The following is a 16,568-nucleotide window of genomic DNA, read 5'->3' as shown; positions in this document are numbered from 1 at the left end:
ATATTATTGGTATTGTTGCTGTAAGGGGCTTATCCCACCACGTTGGGATCCCTCACAGGTGGAGGCACTGCACCGAGACGAACCAGAATCACCCCAGGCTCCCAGTCGCGGAGGCTCAGGCCTCCTGGATGCCAGACAGTTAATAGCAGTACTGGTAGTTACTTCACAGGTACGGGGGAACAAGGGCTACAATAGTAAACAATACATATAAGTTGTAACCCTCCCCCCCAACAAAGGTGTGGTGTGGTGTGGTGTGGTGTGGTGTGGTGTGGTGTGGTGTGGTGTGGTGTGGTGTGGTGTGGTGTGGTGTGGTGTGGTGTGGTGTGGTGTGGTGTGGTGTGGTGTTCAGTAGCAGTAATGCTGTAATTGCTTTTATTACGTCACGCACGTGGGCGGGATCTAAGCACCCGGCGAAACGTCACATCCGCCATGCCGCTTCGCCCCGCCCCCTTTCCCCTCTGCCTGTCTCCCCCCCCTCCTGGCGAATCCTGCTTCCTCTCTCCCGGGGACCGCGCCTTGTCCAGACAGCAGAGGGGTGGCTGGTGAAGAAAAGAAGGGAGAGGGGGGGTTGGCCACTGAAACAATAATAGGAAGACGAAATCCATAGGATGGCGGCAGCATCGGGGCGAGCCGGCTCTTACTCGTCTCCATCCTCCAGCTTTAATGCGGGCTATGGTAACAGCCACAACGGGGCGGCGGCTAGTGAGGATGAGGACGGACAGAATCTGTGGTGAGTGCGGCCACACCTCATCATTATTATTATCATCAGTGTAAACTCCCTCTCCTGCCAGCGCGGCCTAAAATACATCTCTGGCAGCCAAGCGGCTGAAGTGCCTGTGTATGTGTGGCGCGCTGACTGAATGAATGGATGGGGTGGAAGGTGGGAAACACATAATGGCCGTTACGTGGGTAGAACGCCGTTATTTTGAATGTTGATGGGGAGGCGGCGCGCGCAATGTGCACGCGCCTCACTCGGCGGGCTAACCCATTCATTGCTCGATTTGAGGTGGTGGCTACATTCGAAAGGCGAATGCCGGGGGACCAACCGGCATGTCAGGTGTTAAAGCGTGTTGTGGGCGGGGAAAAGGGGTAAGACTGTGTGAGGCGGCAGGGGCGCGCGCCGCACCTGTCACTTATCCGCGCGCACGTACCCACACACCTGTCAGTGTCTCGCGCACTCCGCATTGTTTGCGTTTGGCGACCTAGGCGCGCCTCGGAGGTCACGTGATTCATTGACAGCTGGGCGGGGCTAAGGGCATGTTTGTGCACAATGACAGAGCAGGGATGAAACATGCACCAATTACATGGAGTTCTCTGGTGCACATGGGATTCTCGTTGCTTTTGTGAATTGGCTTTGCAGCTAATCAGAGCATCGTTTTTGATTGTTATTATCAAGCCCAAATAAATGGTGTTTTGCTGTGCTTCAGCATGTAAATCAGTGCTAGTAACTGTCCTCTAATGTCTAATATCTAGTTAGGCTGTGGAAGGACCAACCACAGGTGTGGCCTCATACAACCTGACGTGACTGTCACTGGCACGGAAAGCTGAAATGCCACAGTTATGTTGGTAAAGGGTATATAAAAACGAACAGAATACCAGCGTGTGAATGTTTTTCATAAACCAAAGACATGTTGATTTCTCAGGAGCTGCCATAGTTGTCACTGTTTATTTTATAGCAGCAATCCTGAGAATAAAGATGTTATAGATTGCTCTGGAACCAGTGGATTCCAGGTGGGGGACCCCTGGTTCAGGCTATAAATAACCAGTGGATTGGGGGGTTCATCTGGGTAAACAGTATGACCGCTGGGGCCAGGGCTTGTCCCAGCTGAAAATATTAAAGCCGTATAGTCGTGGCTTTCCATTGATGGCCCCAGTTGCTGTTTGTAATCCACCTCCATATTTGTATTTTGTTGTGGGCGTTTATTTCTATTTATTTTCAACTGGCACAAAAAAAAAATAGATATCTTTGGAACTGAGGGGTCGCTGGCTGTCTTGATTTCTGGGAGGTCCCCTAGTTCAGATCAAGGGGAAGAGAAAAAAATTCATGTAGGATTGCTATTTTATTACTTGATGGTTGGTTAATCAAGGAGTTTGATTATAATGCATCTTTTGTGTGGAGAAATGCATGTAAAGCTAAGTACTTGGATGTTGTGCTACGCACTTTTATGTAGTGGAGTTGAGCCACTGAAGGCTCACAGGCAGTTCTATTTTATTTATCATTTTTGTTTTGTACAGAATTTGTGCATTTTACATACTAATAATAATACTAATTGACAACTATTATGTCATCTGTTTGATACTGGAGTGGCCTGTTATGACCTCCAGCACTAGTTGTAAGGTTGTTTTGTGTGTATTTATTATATTCCCTTGTGATTTGGCATCTGCGGATTGATGTTTGTGAGTTTTGTACCAAATCTTTTTGTTTTGGCACAAACCTCGCATCAAGGGGTCCGTGCAGCCTTTGATGTAGGGAATTACTGTGGCTTGCAATGAGACTTAAAGCAGCAATTATGTTTAACCCTCCCCTATTTTTTTTTACAGCAGTGGAACCGGAGGTCCTCCGGAGCTGAACCACGCTATTTTAAGCTTTGGGAACAGCCCCTCCCCCCCCCTGGATCCCGAGCTATATATCTTGCCGTTTAAGTTACCAATGTTACTTCCTAGTGTCTTCAAATGACCATCCAATGGAAAGTTGCAACCAATGATGATGCTGCTTCCTATTGACCTGAGATTTGGTGGCCATTTTTGTTTCAGCTGCAAGGAGAGTTCAAATTGGTAACTTCACCGATTTTTAAGTGTCCCGGAAGTCAATGGTCCCCAGTTCCCATACTGTGTAAAATAATAAATAAAAATAGCAGCTGGTATTGCTGCTTTAATAGGTCGGCTTGGGACATTTCTGACCACATGACATCTCTCTGGACAGGTCCTCCATCCTGAGTGAGGTCTCAACACGCTCCCGCTCTAAGCTGCCTGCTGGGAAGAATGTGCTGCTGTTGGGTAAGTCATGATTCCCCTCCTTTTGACCACCGCATCCTATTTGTTAACAAATGTCCTTGTTTATTTCTTGATTGTAAGGCTCTTGGAACTTTTTAAGAAGTGAATCCAAAGCATGGACTGTTAATACGTTTTTGATCTGCACGGCAGTTTGCTTTTGCATCATGTGAAAGTTAACTCCTTTCTTCTTGAATGTCTTTGTTTTTTTTGCTGGTTGCAATACCTTTTATTGGATAAATATGACCATGATAATAAACTGTTTTTTAGTGTATGCTTTCAGAAATCTTAAAGTTCCCTTCATTGAATATGCTCCCTAAACAACTGCATTTGTGGATTTGGTAGTGCAAATACAGCATAAAATAAATAACATGTTGGTCCACTATAAGGTATCACCTACTGGAAATAATATAATATTTTGTGGTACCAAAATTGCTGAAAGAAATCTGAACTCCAATTTAGATCCTGTTCACAACGTGGGGAAGTGTGCAGTGGTGAGGATTTTCACATATTTCAGACCTAACATGTTATTAGATAAGTCCTAATAATAGAGCAAGATAAACTGATCAAACAAATGGCACACAAACATGATACTTTTTCAACATTTATTTATCCTCAAATGATTTAACATCCATGTGTAAAAAAGTATGTGAACTTTTAGATTCAGTACCTGGTGGCACCCGCTTGAGCAGCAATAACTTCAACTAAGAGTTTCCTGTAACTGCTGGTCAGTCTCTCACATCAGTTTTGAGGCATTTTGTCCCATTCCTCCTTGCAGAACTTCAACTTGGTGACATTTGAGGGTTCCTTGCATGGACAGTTCGCTTCAGATCCTGCCACATAATTTCGATGAGTTCTAGGTCAAACTTTGACTGGGCCATTCTTAAACGTGGAATTTCTTCTCTGCAGCTCTTTTGTAGATCTGCTTGTATGTTTAGGATAATTTGTCTTGCTGCATGACCCACGTGGCTTCACCTTCAGCTCATGGACGGATGGCCTGACATTGTACAAAAAAAATCTGCTGATACAATGCAGAATTCATGGTTGTCAATGATGGCGAGTTGTCGAGGTCCTGAGGCAGCATAGCAGCCCCAAACCATCACACTCCCACCACCATGCTTGATGCTTGGGAGGAGGTTCTTGTGTTCGAAAAAAATGTTTGTTTTTAGCCAATCATAACGTTTCTCATTAAGGCCAAAAAGATCTGCCTTTGAATTGTCTGTCCAAACAATATTGTTCCAGAAGTCTTGTGGATCGTCTATGTGCTCTTTGGTGAACGTCAGATGGGCAGCAATGTTCTTTTTAGAGAGCAGTGGTTTCCTCCTGGCTATCCTTCCATGAACACCATTCTTGTTCAGTCTTTTCTGACAGTTGAGTCATGAACACTCATTAGCCAATACGAGAGTAGCCTGCAGATCCTTGGATGTTACACTGGGGTTTTTTATGACTTCCTGGATGATTTGCCGCTTTGTTCTTTGGAGAGATTTTGTTAGGATGACCGCTTCTGGGGTAGGGTGACTGTGGTCTTGAACTTTCTCCATTTGTACCCTGTATCTGTCTGACATTGGATTGGTGGAGACACAAATCCTCAGAAATTGTTGTGTGACCCTTTTCTAGATGAGCATCAATAACTGCTTTTCTGAGGTCCTCATTTCTTTTCATACACCTGTATGGTGAAGACCAAACGTACAATTTTTTTTTTATATTTGTATAGGGTGTGGCCTTCCAAACTCCCCCCTGAAGATCTACCTAATTATTTAAACACCTGATTCTAATTATCCCCTTTTAATTTAGCTGCTCAAACCAGGGTTTCACTTACTGTTGAACATACCCCGACTCTTAATTACTCATTGTTTGTCTAATTTATACCTCAATTTGTTTCAAAAGACATGGATTTGGTTAATATAAACCCTATTGGATATTTAAGAACAGACTTGTTTTGATTCATGGAAAAACTATGGCGTTTCCGTAATTATCAATGGGGTTCTGTGATCCAATAGAAATCAGCTGGCTTATCACCCACGATACAGGTGGCACCGCTTTTGAATAAGATAATTTGGTATGTCCTATTGCCACAGTTTGATCGTCTAACTCAGGGGTGTACAAACTTTCTGCCCTGCGCCCCCCTGCCTGCTCTCCCCCAGTGTCGCCCCACCCCCTTACCTTTTAATCTTGTGTCAAATTACGCAGCGGGGTCATGTGACATTACCCCATGGCGACATTTGATGCTGCGTAGCTTGAAGCCGGCTCAATTCAGCTAAGTGAGTTAGAGTGAAACAATTTTTTTTCCCATCTCTTTTTGTTCCCAAGAGCAGTGCTCTGTTTTTTCCATTGTTCAGGTGAGTTACAGAGGCCTCGCGCTGAAGAGCACGGGGCCTCTGTAACCGCTGCAGCTTGCACACCCCTGGTCTAACTCTTCCAGCACTAAATCAAAAGAAAATAACATTATCAAAATTAAGCATGCCGGCCACTCCATGGCTAACCACAAACGGAAAAGATTTATAGCTAGCGTAGGACCCAACTTTTTGAGCAAAATGGTCAACTAAAGAATCTTTCTTTTGGATAATGTCATATACAGGTAGTATGAAAAGAAATTGATGAGGAAGAAAACGAAAGGGTTGGTTATAATGGATTTCAGGCATTCATGCATAATTAAAAGAATAAAAGAAAATGTGCTTTAGTACGGTTTTCTTTTACGTAGTGTGCTCAAAATGTCTTGCATATGGCTTAAATATAAATCTTTCAATTATTGCATGTTTTTGGTGAGCTTACCCGTTTGTGGACCTATTTGGTTCAGAACAGCCCAGCTCTACAATACTTTTCCGATTTTCTCAAAGCACTGAAAAAGTTCTAGATGAATATGGTGCATTTGAAAAGCAGATGGACATTGGAAAATGTTGCCAAAAGCATGCAGAATTTAACTTTCTACCCATGGTTCACTTTTAAGACCACGATTTTAGCAGAATGCTAATTTTTGCAATGCTTGCACTAATGTCTCAATGTTCCATGTGTTCCTGTCAATTTAGCACCATTCTGTCGACTTGGCAATGGGGAAAATGAATGTATTTAGGGTTGTTGAATGGCACTGGACATTGCTGCAGTTTCTCTGTACCATTTGCCAGTCAGGGTAGATGGCTTGAGGAAGTCAATTGCAGTGATCATTGTTGAAATGTGATAGACCTTAACTAATGCCCTTTTCTGTCCTATTGATATTTCGGCAGTGCAGTGGATATTGAGGTGTTCACTGCATAGAAAGTTATATAAAATTCAACATTCATTTCCATACCTTCGGTTAGGAAAGATATGATGTGGGAGCAGTATTGGTTGTGTGCCACAAACCGCGTTGGAAGTGGAGGGTGGGAATTGATGCAATAAACTGGGCGTCAATGCACCACTGTTTATATTGTAGAACAGCGGTGCACAAAGTGGGGGTCGCGAGACTGTGGGGGGGGCGCGGTTTACAGAGGCCCCGCGCGCTTCCCGAAGGCACTTAAATTAAGCTGCAGAGCCTCTGTAAACCTTTCCTTACCTTGGCTCCACACGCGTCGCCATGGCAACGCGGCGTCAAATGACGCCGCATGGTCATGTCACGTTGCTCTGGCAACGTGACATCATGACGCCGGAGCCATGGTGAGGGGGGTCGCGGGGGTGTGGTGACCGCCGGCAGGGGGGTGCAGGGAAAAAAGTTTGCGCCCTCCTGTTGTAGAATAGAGCCCATCATAGTTGCTATTAGTGCAATCAAACGTAGCAGGCGAGAAAACACGACATCTGGAGAAAAAGACTGATCCAGATGAGGTGTCCATCTGTGGGGCTGCTTTGCCTGTCTATGGTACATGCTGGTTTATGCATGACATGCTTTTAAGTATTATCTGTCCTGTACGTGCAATATTTACCTTAACTTTTTTCACTAAATATTACATTACTTACTACGTTATGAGTTGTGCACTTTTCTTGTTTTTTCTGTTTCTGTTGCAACATGCCTAAAGAAAGGACCTGAGTGGTCTTCAACGCTAGCACAGTTTTTAGACATCAGTTAGTACTTAAATGTACCACTTCCACCTTACTAATTCCTTTTTTCTGCCGTAAGAATGCTTCCTTAAGTGCTCTTTCTTTCCTTGTTATGTAGCCTTGAGTTGGTTCATAATTCTGTACTAAACGTGGACTTTTTTCCAGTGTCGTGGCAACTGATTTATCACCTACCATGTTATATATCCAGTGATGTGGGACAGGAATCACCTGGAATGACCCTAACTACATTTATCTTTCCAGTGTAATGCTATTAATTAGTGTTTATACAATACCCAAATCTCCCTGCTGCTTTGTCTAATTCTTACATTTGCCATGTGCTATTTTTATCTTTGTTTAGATTGTAAATTCTTCACGCAGGGAATTCCATCTTCCAAAATGTTCTTGGACACCTTCTCTTTGTTTCTCATGAGTTGGCTCCTGTTTACTTAAACTAATTGTATAGTGTGTATACTTATGTTGGGAAGTCTTACACACGTGGAGCCATATATAATTGGTTTTTATGTATGTAATTTTCCTGGCATTGGACAATTTTAACCTCTCCCCAACCAGAAGATTAGAAGCCCCGCGTGCCAACGTACTTCCGGGATTTGCGGCTCCACTTTCATTTTCATCACCTAGAAAACTAGCAAACAGACTATCATATCATGAGAGATTGATTAAAATATTTAATCGGGTGCTTCAGGGGTTAATGTAGCTACAGTTTGATTTAAAAAATACTACATTTTGTGTATGATGGGTCAAGACCCTTCCTGCGTCTGTGCAGACCTATAAAGAGGACTTAATGGGGGTGAGGGGGACGACGACATCACTAAAAGTGACATATGTCGTTTAGAAGGCAATATATGATCGCCAGACCTCTGGGTTGTCGGCCTCCAAGAAAAGAACATTCCGGAGACATTCCGTGTGCCTCACAGAAAGGGGGTGACGCAGGTCGCTGCTTTCTTGGAGAACTTTATTAGAAAATGAGTATCATATGACGTCATCTGTACTGTACTGTACATACTAAGATACCTATTCGCCATCGTGGCAAAAAGACAAATCAAACCACACGCTACATGGGTAAGAGGTGCCAAGATATTCATTTGTCACTCAAATTTAGGAGCAAGACAGTTAAAATTAGTCTTGTTACATCCGTCATAATCGCCTGAATCTATTTATGACTCATGTGTCGAAGTATTAGAGAGAGGAAGTTATGAGTGCATTTATATATCGAGGCAAAGATTTAAACACTTTTTTTTTTTTTAGGAGTTATATTTTTTTTCTCTGTTGTAAAACCGTCAACCCAACAGTTGATTTACGATAGGGGTGGGCTTATGTTTATTTTAAATGGGAAAATAATGGTATATAGGGCTTGCCCTTGAGCTATGAAATCAGAATTCAACAGAGGTGTGTTTGTGATCAAACACGACTTCTCATATTTCTACCCCAGTGACCTCTGGGGAAAACCTATGGCATATGGTAAAGTATTGTACAGGTGGTCCTCGGTATCCAACTGTCCGCTTTCCGTCGAACGCCTTATCCGATGACACATTAGGCCGTGTCCAGGGTGAAGCTGAATGCGCGCTCAGCGCGATGAAACACATTGCGACAATGTGTTGGCCCAAAGTGTGCCCGTGAGCGTTCCCCACTGCTCAGCTTCAAGAGACAAAATACCTTGAATTTGTAGCGCAATGGCGCATCACGTGAGTGGTTCGACTCGCCCCCCATGCGTGCACAACAAATTTCAAATGGCCAGGAATTGCCCCTGCTTATTCATCGCCTGACGTCACAGCGCCCGAGTGAGAGCGCGCTCGCTCTCACCCTGAACGAGGCCATATCCAACGTCGGAAACGCTTATCTGACTCATCGCCACGGATTAACATGGACCTGCAATTCGATGGTCTGTTATCCGACGGTGGTTTGTGGGATTCATTCTGGTGTATAAGCGAGTATCAACGTGTTTGATTGCGACGAGCACGCGCGCTCGGCTTCATCGTGAACGCGGCCTAACTCTTGACAAAGCGTTAGGCCGCGCTTATAGTGCTCGCGACGCGACCGATGACGTAGCCACTGGCAAGTTGTAATTTGATTTTTAGCGACGTCGCTGGCGACAAGGCCAGTGACGTCACTAAAAGGGACGGGCCGCGCAATTTGATTGGTTTAGAGAGTTACATGTGGCGACTGTCTCTAAAAAAATCATCCCAAGGCACTATAAGCGCAACCTTAGGATGCAAAACGTGTGTCGAATCCGATAACGTGGTGTCTTGTCTGAACAGGCTGATAGATCGGTGCACATACAGGATGCCCAAAATACAATCCCTAATGACACTGCAGATTAATTATCATAGACTTGGCGTATACTGCAGCTAAACCAGCAGTAATACATAAGAGATTGCTATTACAAATCAGCCGACAGAACGCTTGCGCTTCAAACTAACCTATCACGCTCACTACTGCTAACCTAATCCCTAAATGTCCCAACTCTCTGTCTGTGTTCTATCCTAAAGAGACTAAGAAAATCATAGTAGAGCGCAAGAAACTATAAGGAGATCAGTTAGTCAGAGCATCATTATACTGCTGACTTCATTAATGGAGACAAGCATAATCAGTTAGTAGAGGCTCTCCTGCTATTGGTGCATAATGTATACCCTGTTCATTTATGTAACTGTACTTGTAACCATGTACTATTTGTTTTACTCGGTGCCCAGGACATACTTGAAAACGAGAGGTAACTCTCAATGTATTACTTCCTGGTAAAATATTTTATAAATAAATAAAATAAATAATGGGTATTTTACCAATAGACCGTATGTAGCTGGGCTGAGAAACACGAACTGAAGCGCTATATAATACTGCAGATAAACATCTTTCCTTGTGTTTTTTGTTAAGGTTATTTGTTGTAGGGTGTCTATCCGCTATTAGGGACACCTCCCTGCACCCCATTTTTCCATTATTCTTTGTTCCACCTGGTGTATTGTGTATTTGCGTTTAGCCAAGCGATAGACGGGCAGTCTTCCATATCTTACACTGGGTACAACCAATGATATGGAGGTATAGCAGATTTAAAGGTGACATTTTCCACCAGTGAAATTACAACCCTTTGCCTTGCGCATGATTTAGTTTTTTTTATACTGTAGTTTGCTGTGTTTAAGATTTTAAGAACTTGTATTTTAAAATTGATAAAGAATTGCATTCTGTTTTATCGTGACATCAGTGGCTATGTCGGTATCAAGTGCATATTATAAGTCACTCTTCACCCTATATGGGGTAATCTTAGTTTGTAGTTGACATCATTTTTTTTCCTGATTGTATCTACAAAACGGTACAAAAGGTTGAGCGAGTCTACATCTAATAGTTGCTAATAACAAACAAACATCCAACATTTTTTGGAAAAGCAAAGTTATTTCACTTTCATAAACCATGTCATTTAATGCTTTTAAATTTGAAGGCTTTTATTGGGATTTTGCTGCATTTAGCTTATAATTTTGAAAGTTTTGTAGCGAAATTGTCAAAACGAATCATCGGTCACATTGTAGAACAGACAACCACTGCATGTTACAGCTGAGCATCTGACTTGGTTTAGCATCACTTGCATTGCAACTTACTGTAGTCTTGAATCCTGTAAAATACTTTGGATCATTTTTCTGAAATGTATTCCTTACAATAGGTTAAGTATTGTATTTCTGTTTGTCCTATTAATTAAAGCATTATTTGCTGCTGTTGACTTCAGAGCATTGAAGAACACATTACAGGCTCATTCAAGACCGATTTTTCATTTACTAAAAATTAATTAAGTTGTCCATAAAGCTGAGTCCCCGCTGGCATTGTGGGTAGTTGAGCGCGCTGGAAAGTTAAATTTTTTTGGTTTACCTGAGCGCAGGTGAGGGTGTGCGCACCGCGTGAGAGGGATTTGCATACATCTATATATGTAAGTAACCGCCGCCCGCTCAGCGCTAGCGGGGACGCAGCCTAATGAGGGATGTTACTTTAGTAAGTATATCTGGAAATGTGCAGTAGACCTTTTTTGTTATTATCCAGAATAGCCTGTGTCTGGAGTAAATACAATCATTGTATAATGAAGAGATCTGTACAAGTTGTTTTTTTTGTTTGTTTGTTTTTTTATTCCCATATTTTTCCCTGGTTTACCTAGCCGACAGTCCGTACACCCTGGGTTGGCTTGCTCCGGCACCGGGTGAGGGATGGTACTCACCGGGCGGGGTGGGAGGTCTGGGAGAGGGGGGGGGGGCTGGGAGAGGGGGGGGGGGGTTGGCTATCAGCAGTGGTGGATTTCCCGTTAGGCCTGGGCCTACAGCGGCAATATTTTGAGGTGGCAAAAATATCCGTCCCATATATATTTGCCACGCTATCGGGCCTTATGGGAAAGAACTGCCCCATGGCACTTAGCTGTTGCTGCCGCCCTCCTCCTCCTGAACTGCAGCGTCAAATGACGCCACGGACGTCACACGGCGTGTTGGTGACATCCACGTGTCCTTTAACACTGCGGTCCAGGAGGAGGGCGGCACCAACAGCTAAGTGCCTTGGGGCTATTGTAGTTTTTTGCTACATGCTGTAGAAGTGTATTCGCAATGTATGCTTTGTGATGGGGATCACAACTTGATTTGTATCTAAATCTTGCACTATAAATGTATTCCAGGGTGTTAAACAATGTTTGTTTGCAGTCTCATTCTGCAGAACAATTTTCATTGACTTCTCGCTGGCCAGACACAAGTGTCAGCATGCTTTAATGGATTTTTAATTAATGGATAATTTTTATTTAATGGATAGCCTTTCTGCCTAATGGGAACAGAGATGGGCAGTATTTATTTTGATTATTACATAATAAATCAACACTGACTTGGGAGAACTGACCTTTACAATGAAAAATATTACATTCCACTGCCAATGAAACCTGCATTCAGCAGGAATTTAAATTGTTTATAAGTGTCATTGCCAGTATGTAAGTGTGATCAATGTACATTTTTAATGAATTGAGACAGCCAAGAAGTCGTACAAGCTGCAACATAGCAAATTGTATAGAAACCTATTAAATTTTGATCAAAGCATTTAATCAAACATTACCCAAGTGTTTAAATCGTTCTATTATGCAGACACTCCCTCCAACTCCCCCTTATCGTAACACTTGTTTTATGGTCCACAGTAAACCATACTCAAAACCAGCTGTAGATAGATTTTAAAAATCCTTCTTTTTTTCATATCGGTAGCTGTAGATGTACCGTGTTAGCCGAGCTTAATAATCAAAAACGAATAGACAATACCCTTCTGTGGCTAACAAAATGCTTTTATTTGTGCGAGCTTTCGAGATACACTGATCTTCTTCCGGCGGTGTTACAATGGATAAAGCAAGAAAGGGTTTTACTTAAAAACAGTGCATCTTGGAATGTATTTGTGACTGAACTCTCTTCCCATGAGGGCTAAAGGCCATGTCTATACATACTGCGCTACAGTATATGAATGCGCACACACAGCTGTCTCTTACACATACATATGTACAATGTAATTCTATCCCTATATACCAACTATCTGATATACCCGGCATTGCCTGGGATTTAATTTTCCCGCTCCCCCTCTGTCTCCGCTCCATCCCCCCGTTAAGCTCCGTTCCCCCCCTTCACAGTACCACACATCACTCCCCCCCCCCTGCACCTCACATCACTCTCCACCCCTGCACCTCACATCACTCTCCACCCCTGCACCTCACATCACTCTCCCCCCCCTGCACCTCACATCACTCTCCCCCCCCCTTGCACCTCACATCACTCTCCCCCTTGCACCTCACATCACTCTCCCCCCCCTTGCACCTCACATCACTCTCCCCCCCTTGCACCTCACATCACTCTCCCCCCCTTGCACCTCACATCACTCTCCCCCCCCCCTGCACCTCACATCACTCTCCCCCCCCCTTGCACCTCACATCACTCTCCCCCCCCCTTGCACCTCACATCACTCTCCCCCCCCCTTGCACCTCACATCACTCTCCCCCCCCCTTGCACCTCACATCACTCTCCCCCCCTTGCACCTCACATCACTCTCCCCCCCCTTGCACCTCACATCACTCTCCCCCCCCTTGCACCTCACATCACTCTCCCCCCCTGCACCTCACATCACTCTGCCCCCCTGCACCTCACATCACTCTGCCCCCCTGCACCTCACATCACTCTGCCCCCCTGCACCTCACATCACTCTGCCCCCCTGCACCTCACATCACTCTGCCCCCCTGCACCTCACATCACTCTGCCCCCCTGCACCTCACATCACTCTGCCCCCCTGCACCTCACATCACTCTGCCCCCCTGCACCTCACATCACTCTGCCCCCCTGCACCTCACATCACTCTCCTCCCCCCTGCACCTCACATCACTCTCCTCCCCCCTGCACCTCACATCACTCTCCTCCCCCCTGCACCTCACATCACTCTCCTCCCCCCTGCACCTCACATCACTCTCCTCCCCCCTGCACCTCACATCACTCTCCTCCCCCCTGCACCTCACATCACTCTCCTCCCCCCCGCACCTCACATCACTCTCCCCCCCCCGCACCTCACATCACTCTCCCCGCCCCCGCACCTCACATCTCTCTCCCCCCCCCCCGCACCTCACATCTCTCTCTCCCCCCCCCCCCCCGCACCTCACATCTCTCTCTCCCCCTCCCCCCCGCACCTCACATCTCTCTCTCCCCCCCCGCACCTCACATCTCTCTCCCCCCCGCACCTCACACCTCTCTCCCCCCCCTGCACCTCACATCACTCTTCTCCCCCCCCCCCCCTGCAACCCACATTACACACTCCCCGCATCCCCCCTGGCACTCGTTTCCCCGGCGCTCCTCAGTGTGGCTGGATGAAAGCCGGAGGGGTGAGAGGGGGCAGCAGTGTTGGTGGCTCAAGCGGTATGAGTGTGGTGTGTGGGTTGGAGCGCAGCAATGAGAGCCGAGAGCCGTGGGAGGCGGGACACACAGGGGCTGGGGGGGCTGGGTGCCGTGACACACAGGCCAATGAGAGCCGTGGGAGGGCGGCCGGACCAACGGACCAATCAAATTGTCTACAGGGACGCACAAACAAAATTTTCAGTTTATAGATGGGGCTATACATACATAGTATCTACACACAATAGTAATGCAACAACACCCTCTTACATTTCTACACCTACCAACAGCATTGGTATACCACAACACCTTTTTATAAAGCGCTGTATACACTGTGGGCACTTTATAAATGTATATTTACATTCTCTCATTCTCTCATCACCAACATTCAGGGACCATTTCACACCTTAAGGCTGGCGCTGAGCGTGCAGTGCTTGCCACTTTTAGTTACATAAATGTATATAGGCAAGTCCCCGCTCACGTGGTGCACGCTCACTCAAGCTTGGCGCTTGAGTAAACAAAAAAAAATAACTTTCCAGCGCGCTCAACTTGCCTGCAATGCCCTCCGTGCGCGCTTGCGAAATAGCAAGGACACTCTGCGCTCCAGCTTGGAGAGCTGGTGACGTCACCGCTCTCAAGCATGAGCGCGGTCAGCGCCAGCGGGGCTGCAGCCTAAGTCATAAATCGCATACTGCACAGGGGGGAGGGATAGGCTTCAGTCACAGATACAGTACATTCCAAGATGCACTGTTTTTAAGTAAAACCCTTCCATTGTAACACCACCAGAAAAAGAGATCAGTGTATCTCGAAAGCTCGCACAAATTAAAACATTTCGTTAGCCACAGAACGATCTCGTCTATTCATTTTTTTATTACAACAGGGCCCCGGGAATACGGCGGGTTCCGTTCCAGGGGTCCGCCGTATGGTGAAAATCGCCGGAAAGCGGATCCGGCGATTTTCAGTTCTGTACATGCACAGAACGGCGTTTTCGCCGTTCTGCGCATGAGCGGCCTATGGTCTGTGCGCGCAGACAACGGTCTGCGCATGCACGCCGGGCGCAACCGCCTGTTCTGCGCATGCGCGACTCGGAATTAAAGATGGCGGTCCCCTTCTCGGTGCCGCCGTATCAGCGGATCGCCGAAAAGCGGGGCGCCGAGAAGCGGGGCCCTGCTGTATATCTATAACTATCTCGATCATGTGAAATCTTTCAGTTTTTTTGTTTTTGTTTCTGAGAAACAATTGTAGCAAAATTTATTCCTATTTTTCAAATCTGATTGACACAAAAAATAAAACTGTCAGAACAAAAAAAAATTCAGTTGGGTATCTGAAGGAAGGCGAGTTTGACACACAAGTTTCTCAAAGTACATTTTGTTTAATAGCACAGCACACAATTATGATAACAGTAGTGTTGCCTCAGTGTGATAAGAGCAAACACTTATCTCTCCTTAAACACTGGTATTTATACTTAATTTTTACATCATGCATATTCAATTTTCCGTGCCCTTACTCGATGTATCTTCTTCACAGCATGTTCCTGTTATCTCCTTTCTGTGGCTTAGTGTAGTAAAATGGATGGTCGCAGATTTGCCTTAGTAAAGTTAGTAAAGTTGTGTTTGCAAAAGTCTTTAGGGATGGTCCATTGTCCACAGACTTTATTCAGTTCTTCAAAGTTTCCTCCAGCTGTATTCGCCAGTAGATTGTTGAGATAATCTTGCTGACCGTCAAACTTTAACCCATGCCTTGGTGTTCATGCTTTCACAGTTTCATCATAAGAGTGCCGTTCTATAGTGCGTGCGTGCGTGCGTGCGTGCGTGCGTGTGTGCGTGCGTGCGTGCGTGTGTGTATAAATAAGTTTTAAATAAATACGTTAATAAATTATTAATTGTGCGCGCACACACACACACCTACATTTCAGTGGCGGTAACAGCGTGAATTCATTATTTTCCTCATCTTCCCCCATTTCGGACGGTTCCACGTACACTGCCGTGCGCGTGCGGTCCTATTATAGAATGGGTGACTAACCTCAGCCAACTATAAATGCCACGCAGCAAGCGCACGCACTATAGAACAGCCCAGTGTAGGCGGCGGTAGCGTGCGCACACCACAGTACAGCCCTCTATGGGGCAGCCCCAGTGGCTACGTGTGTGGGGGTGCGCAAAGCACGATGACGTGTACGCCAGCAGGGAAGACCAGAATTTTTGTCTTCACCACCGTGCTGGGACGCATTCACATGTCGGCGTGCAGCCAATGGAAGGTTAGATATGCCCTCTCATGGCTGCGCCCCCGCGTCATGGAGTCGCTCCCCTACAGACCGCACAATGTGGCTTTTAACTGTGCACGCGACATCCGGCAAGACTGGGGCCATAGCCTTATGATGGTCTGTTTTTGGAGGTCTTACAAGAAAGTCCAACATTATCACAGATGTTCAGAAGATTGTAATGCAGATTGTAAGCCTGACTTCAGTAGTGGGGAAACGACTTGAAAATTATTAGTAATAGTCAACATGGATTTATGAAGGATAGATCATGCCAAACTAACCTTATTTGTTTCTTTGAGGCGGTAAGTAGAAATTTAGACCAGGGTAATGCAGTTGATGTGGTCTACTTGGATTTTGCAAAGGCTTTTGATACGGTTCCACACGAGGTTGGTGTACAAAATAAAGGAAATTGGACACCGTGAAAATTATATGCA

The 16,568-nt window shown here is 45.4% G+C and overlaps 1 protein-coding gene across 1 annotated transcript in view; it reads left to right on the top strand.

Moving 5' to 3' along the window:
* The first annotated feature begins 437 nt into the window (after window positions 1-437).
* Window positions 438-16,568, top strand: part of DYNC1LI1 (dynein cytoplasmic 1 light intermediate chain 1) — a 28,136-nt gene continuing 12,005 nt past the window's right edge. The window contains exons 1-2 of the mRNA XM_075587034.1: window positions 438-730; window positions 2,924-2,997. Of these exons, the coding sequence (XP_075443149.1) occupies window positions 609-730; window positions 2,924-2,997 (196 nt within the window). The 5' untranslated portion in view covers window positions 438-608. The remainder of the gene's footprint in view (window positions 731-2,923; window positions 2,998-16,568) is intronic.

The sequence above is a fragment of the Ascaphus truei genome, chromosome 2 (genome assembly GCF_040206685.1).
Source record: "Ascaphus truei isolate aAscTru1 chromosome 2, aAscTru1.hap1, whole genome shotgun sequence".
NCBI classification, from domain to species: domain Eukaryota; kingdom Metazoa; phylum Chordata; class Amphibia; order Anura; family Ascaphidae; genus Ascaphus; species Ascaphus truei.
This window is presented reverse-complemented; position numbering and strand designations above follow the sequence as displayed.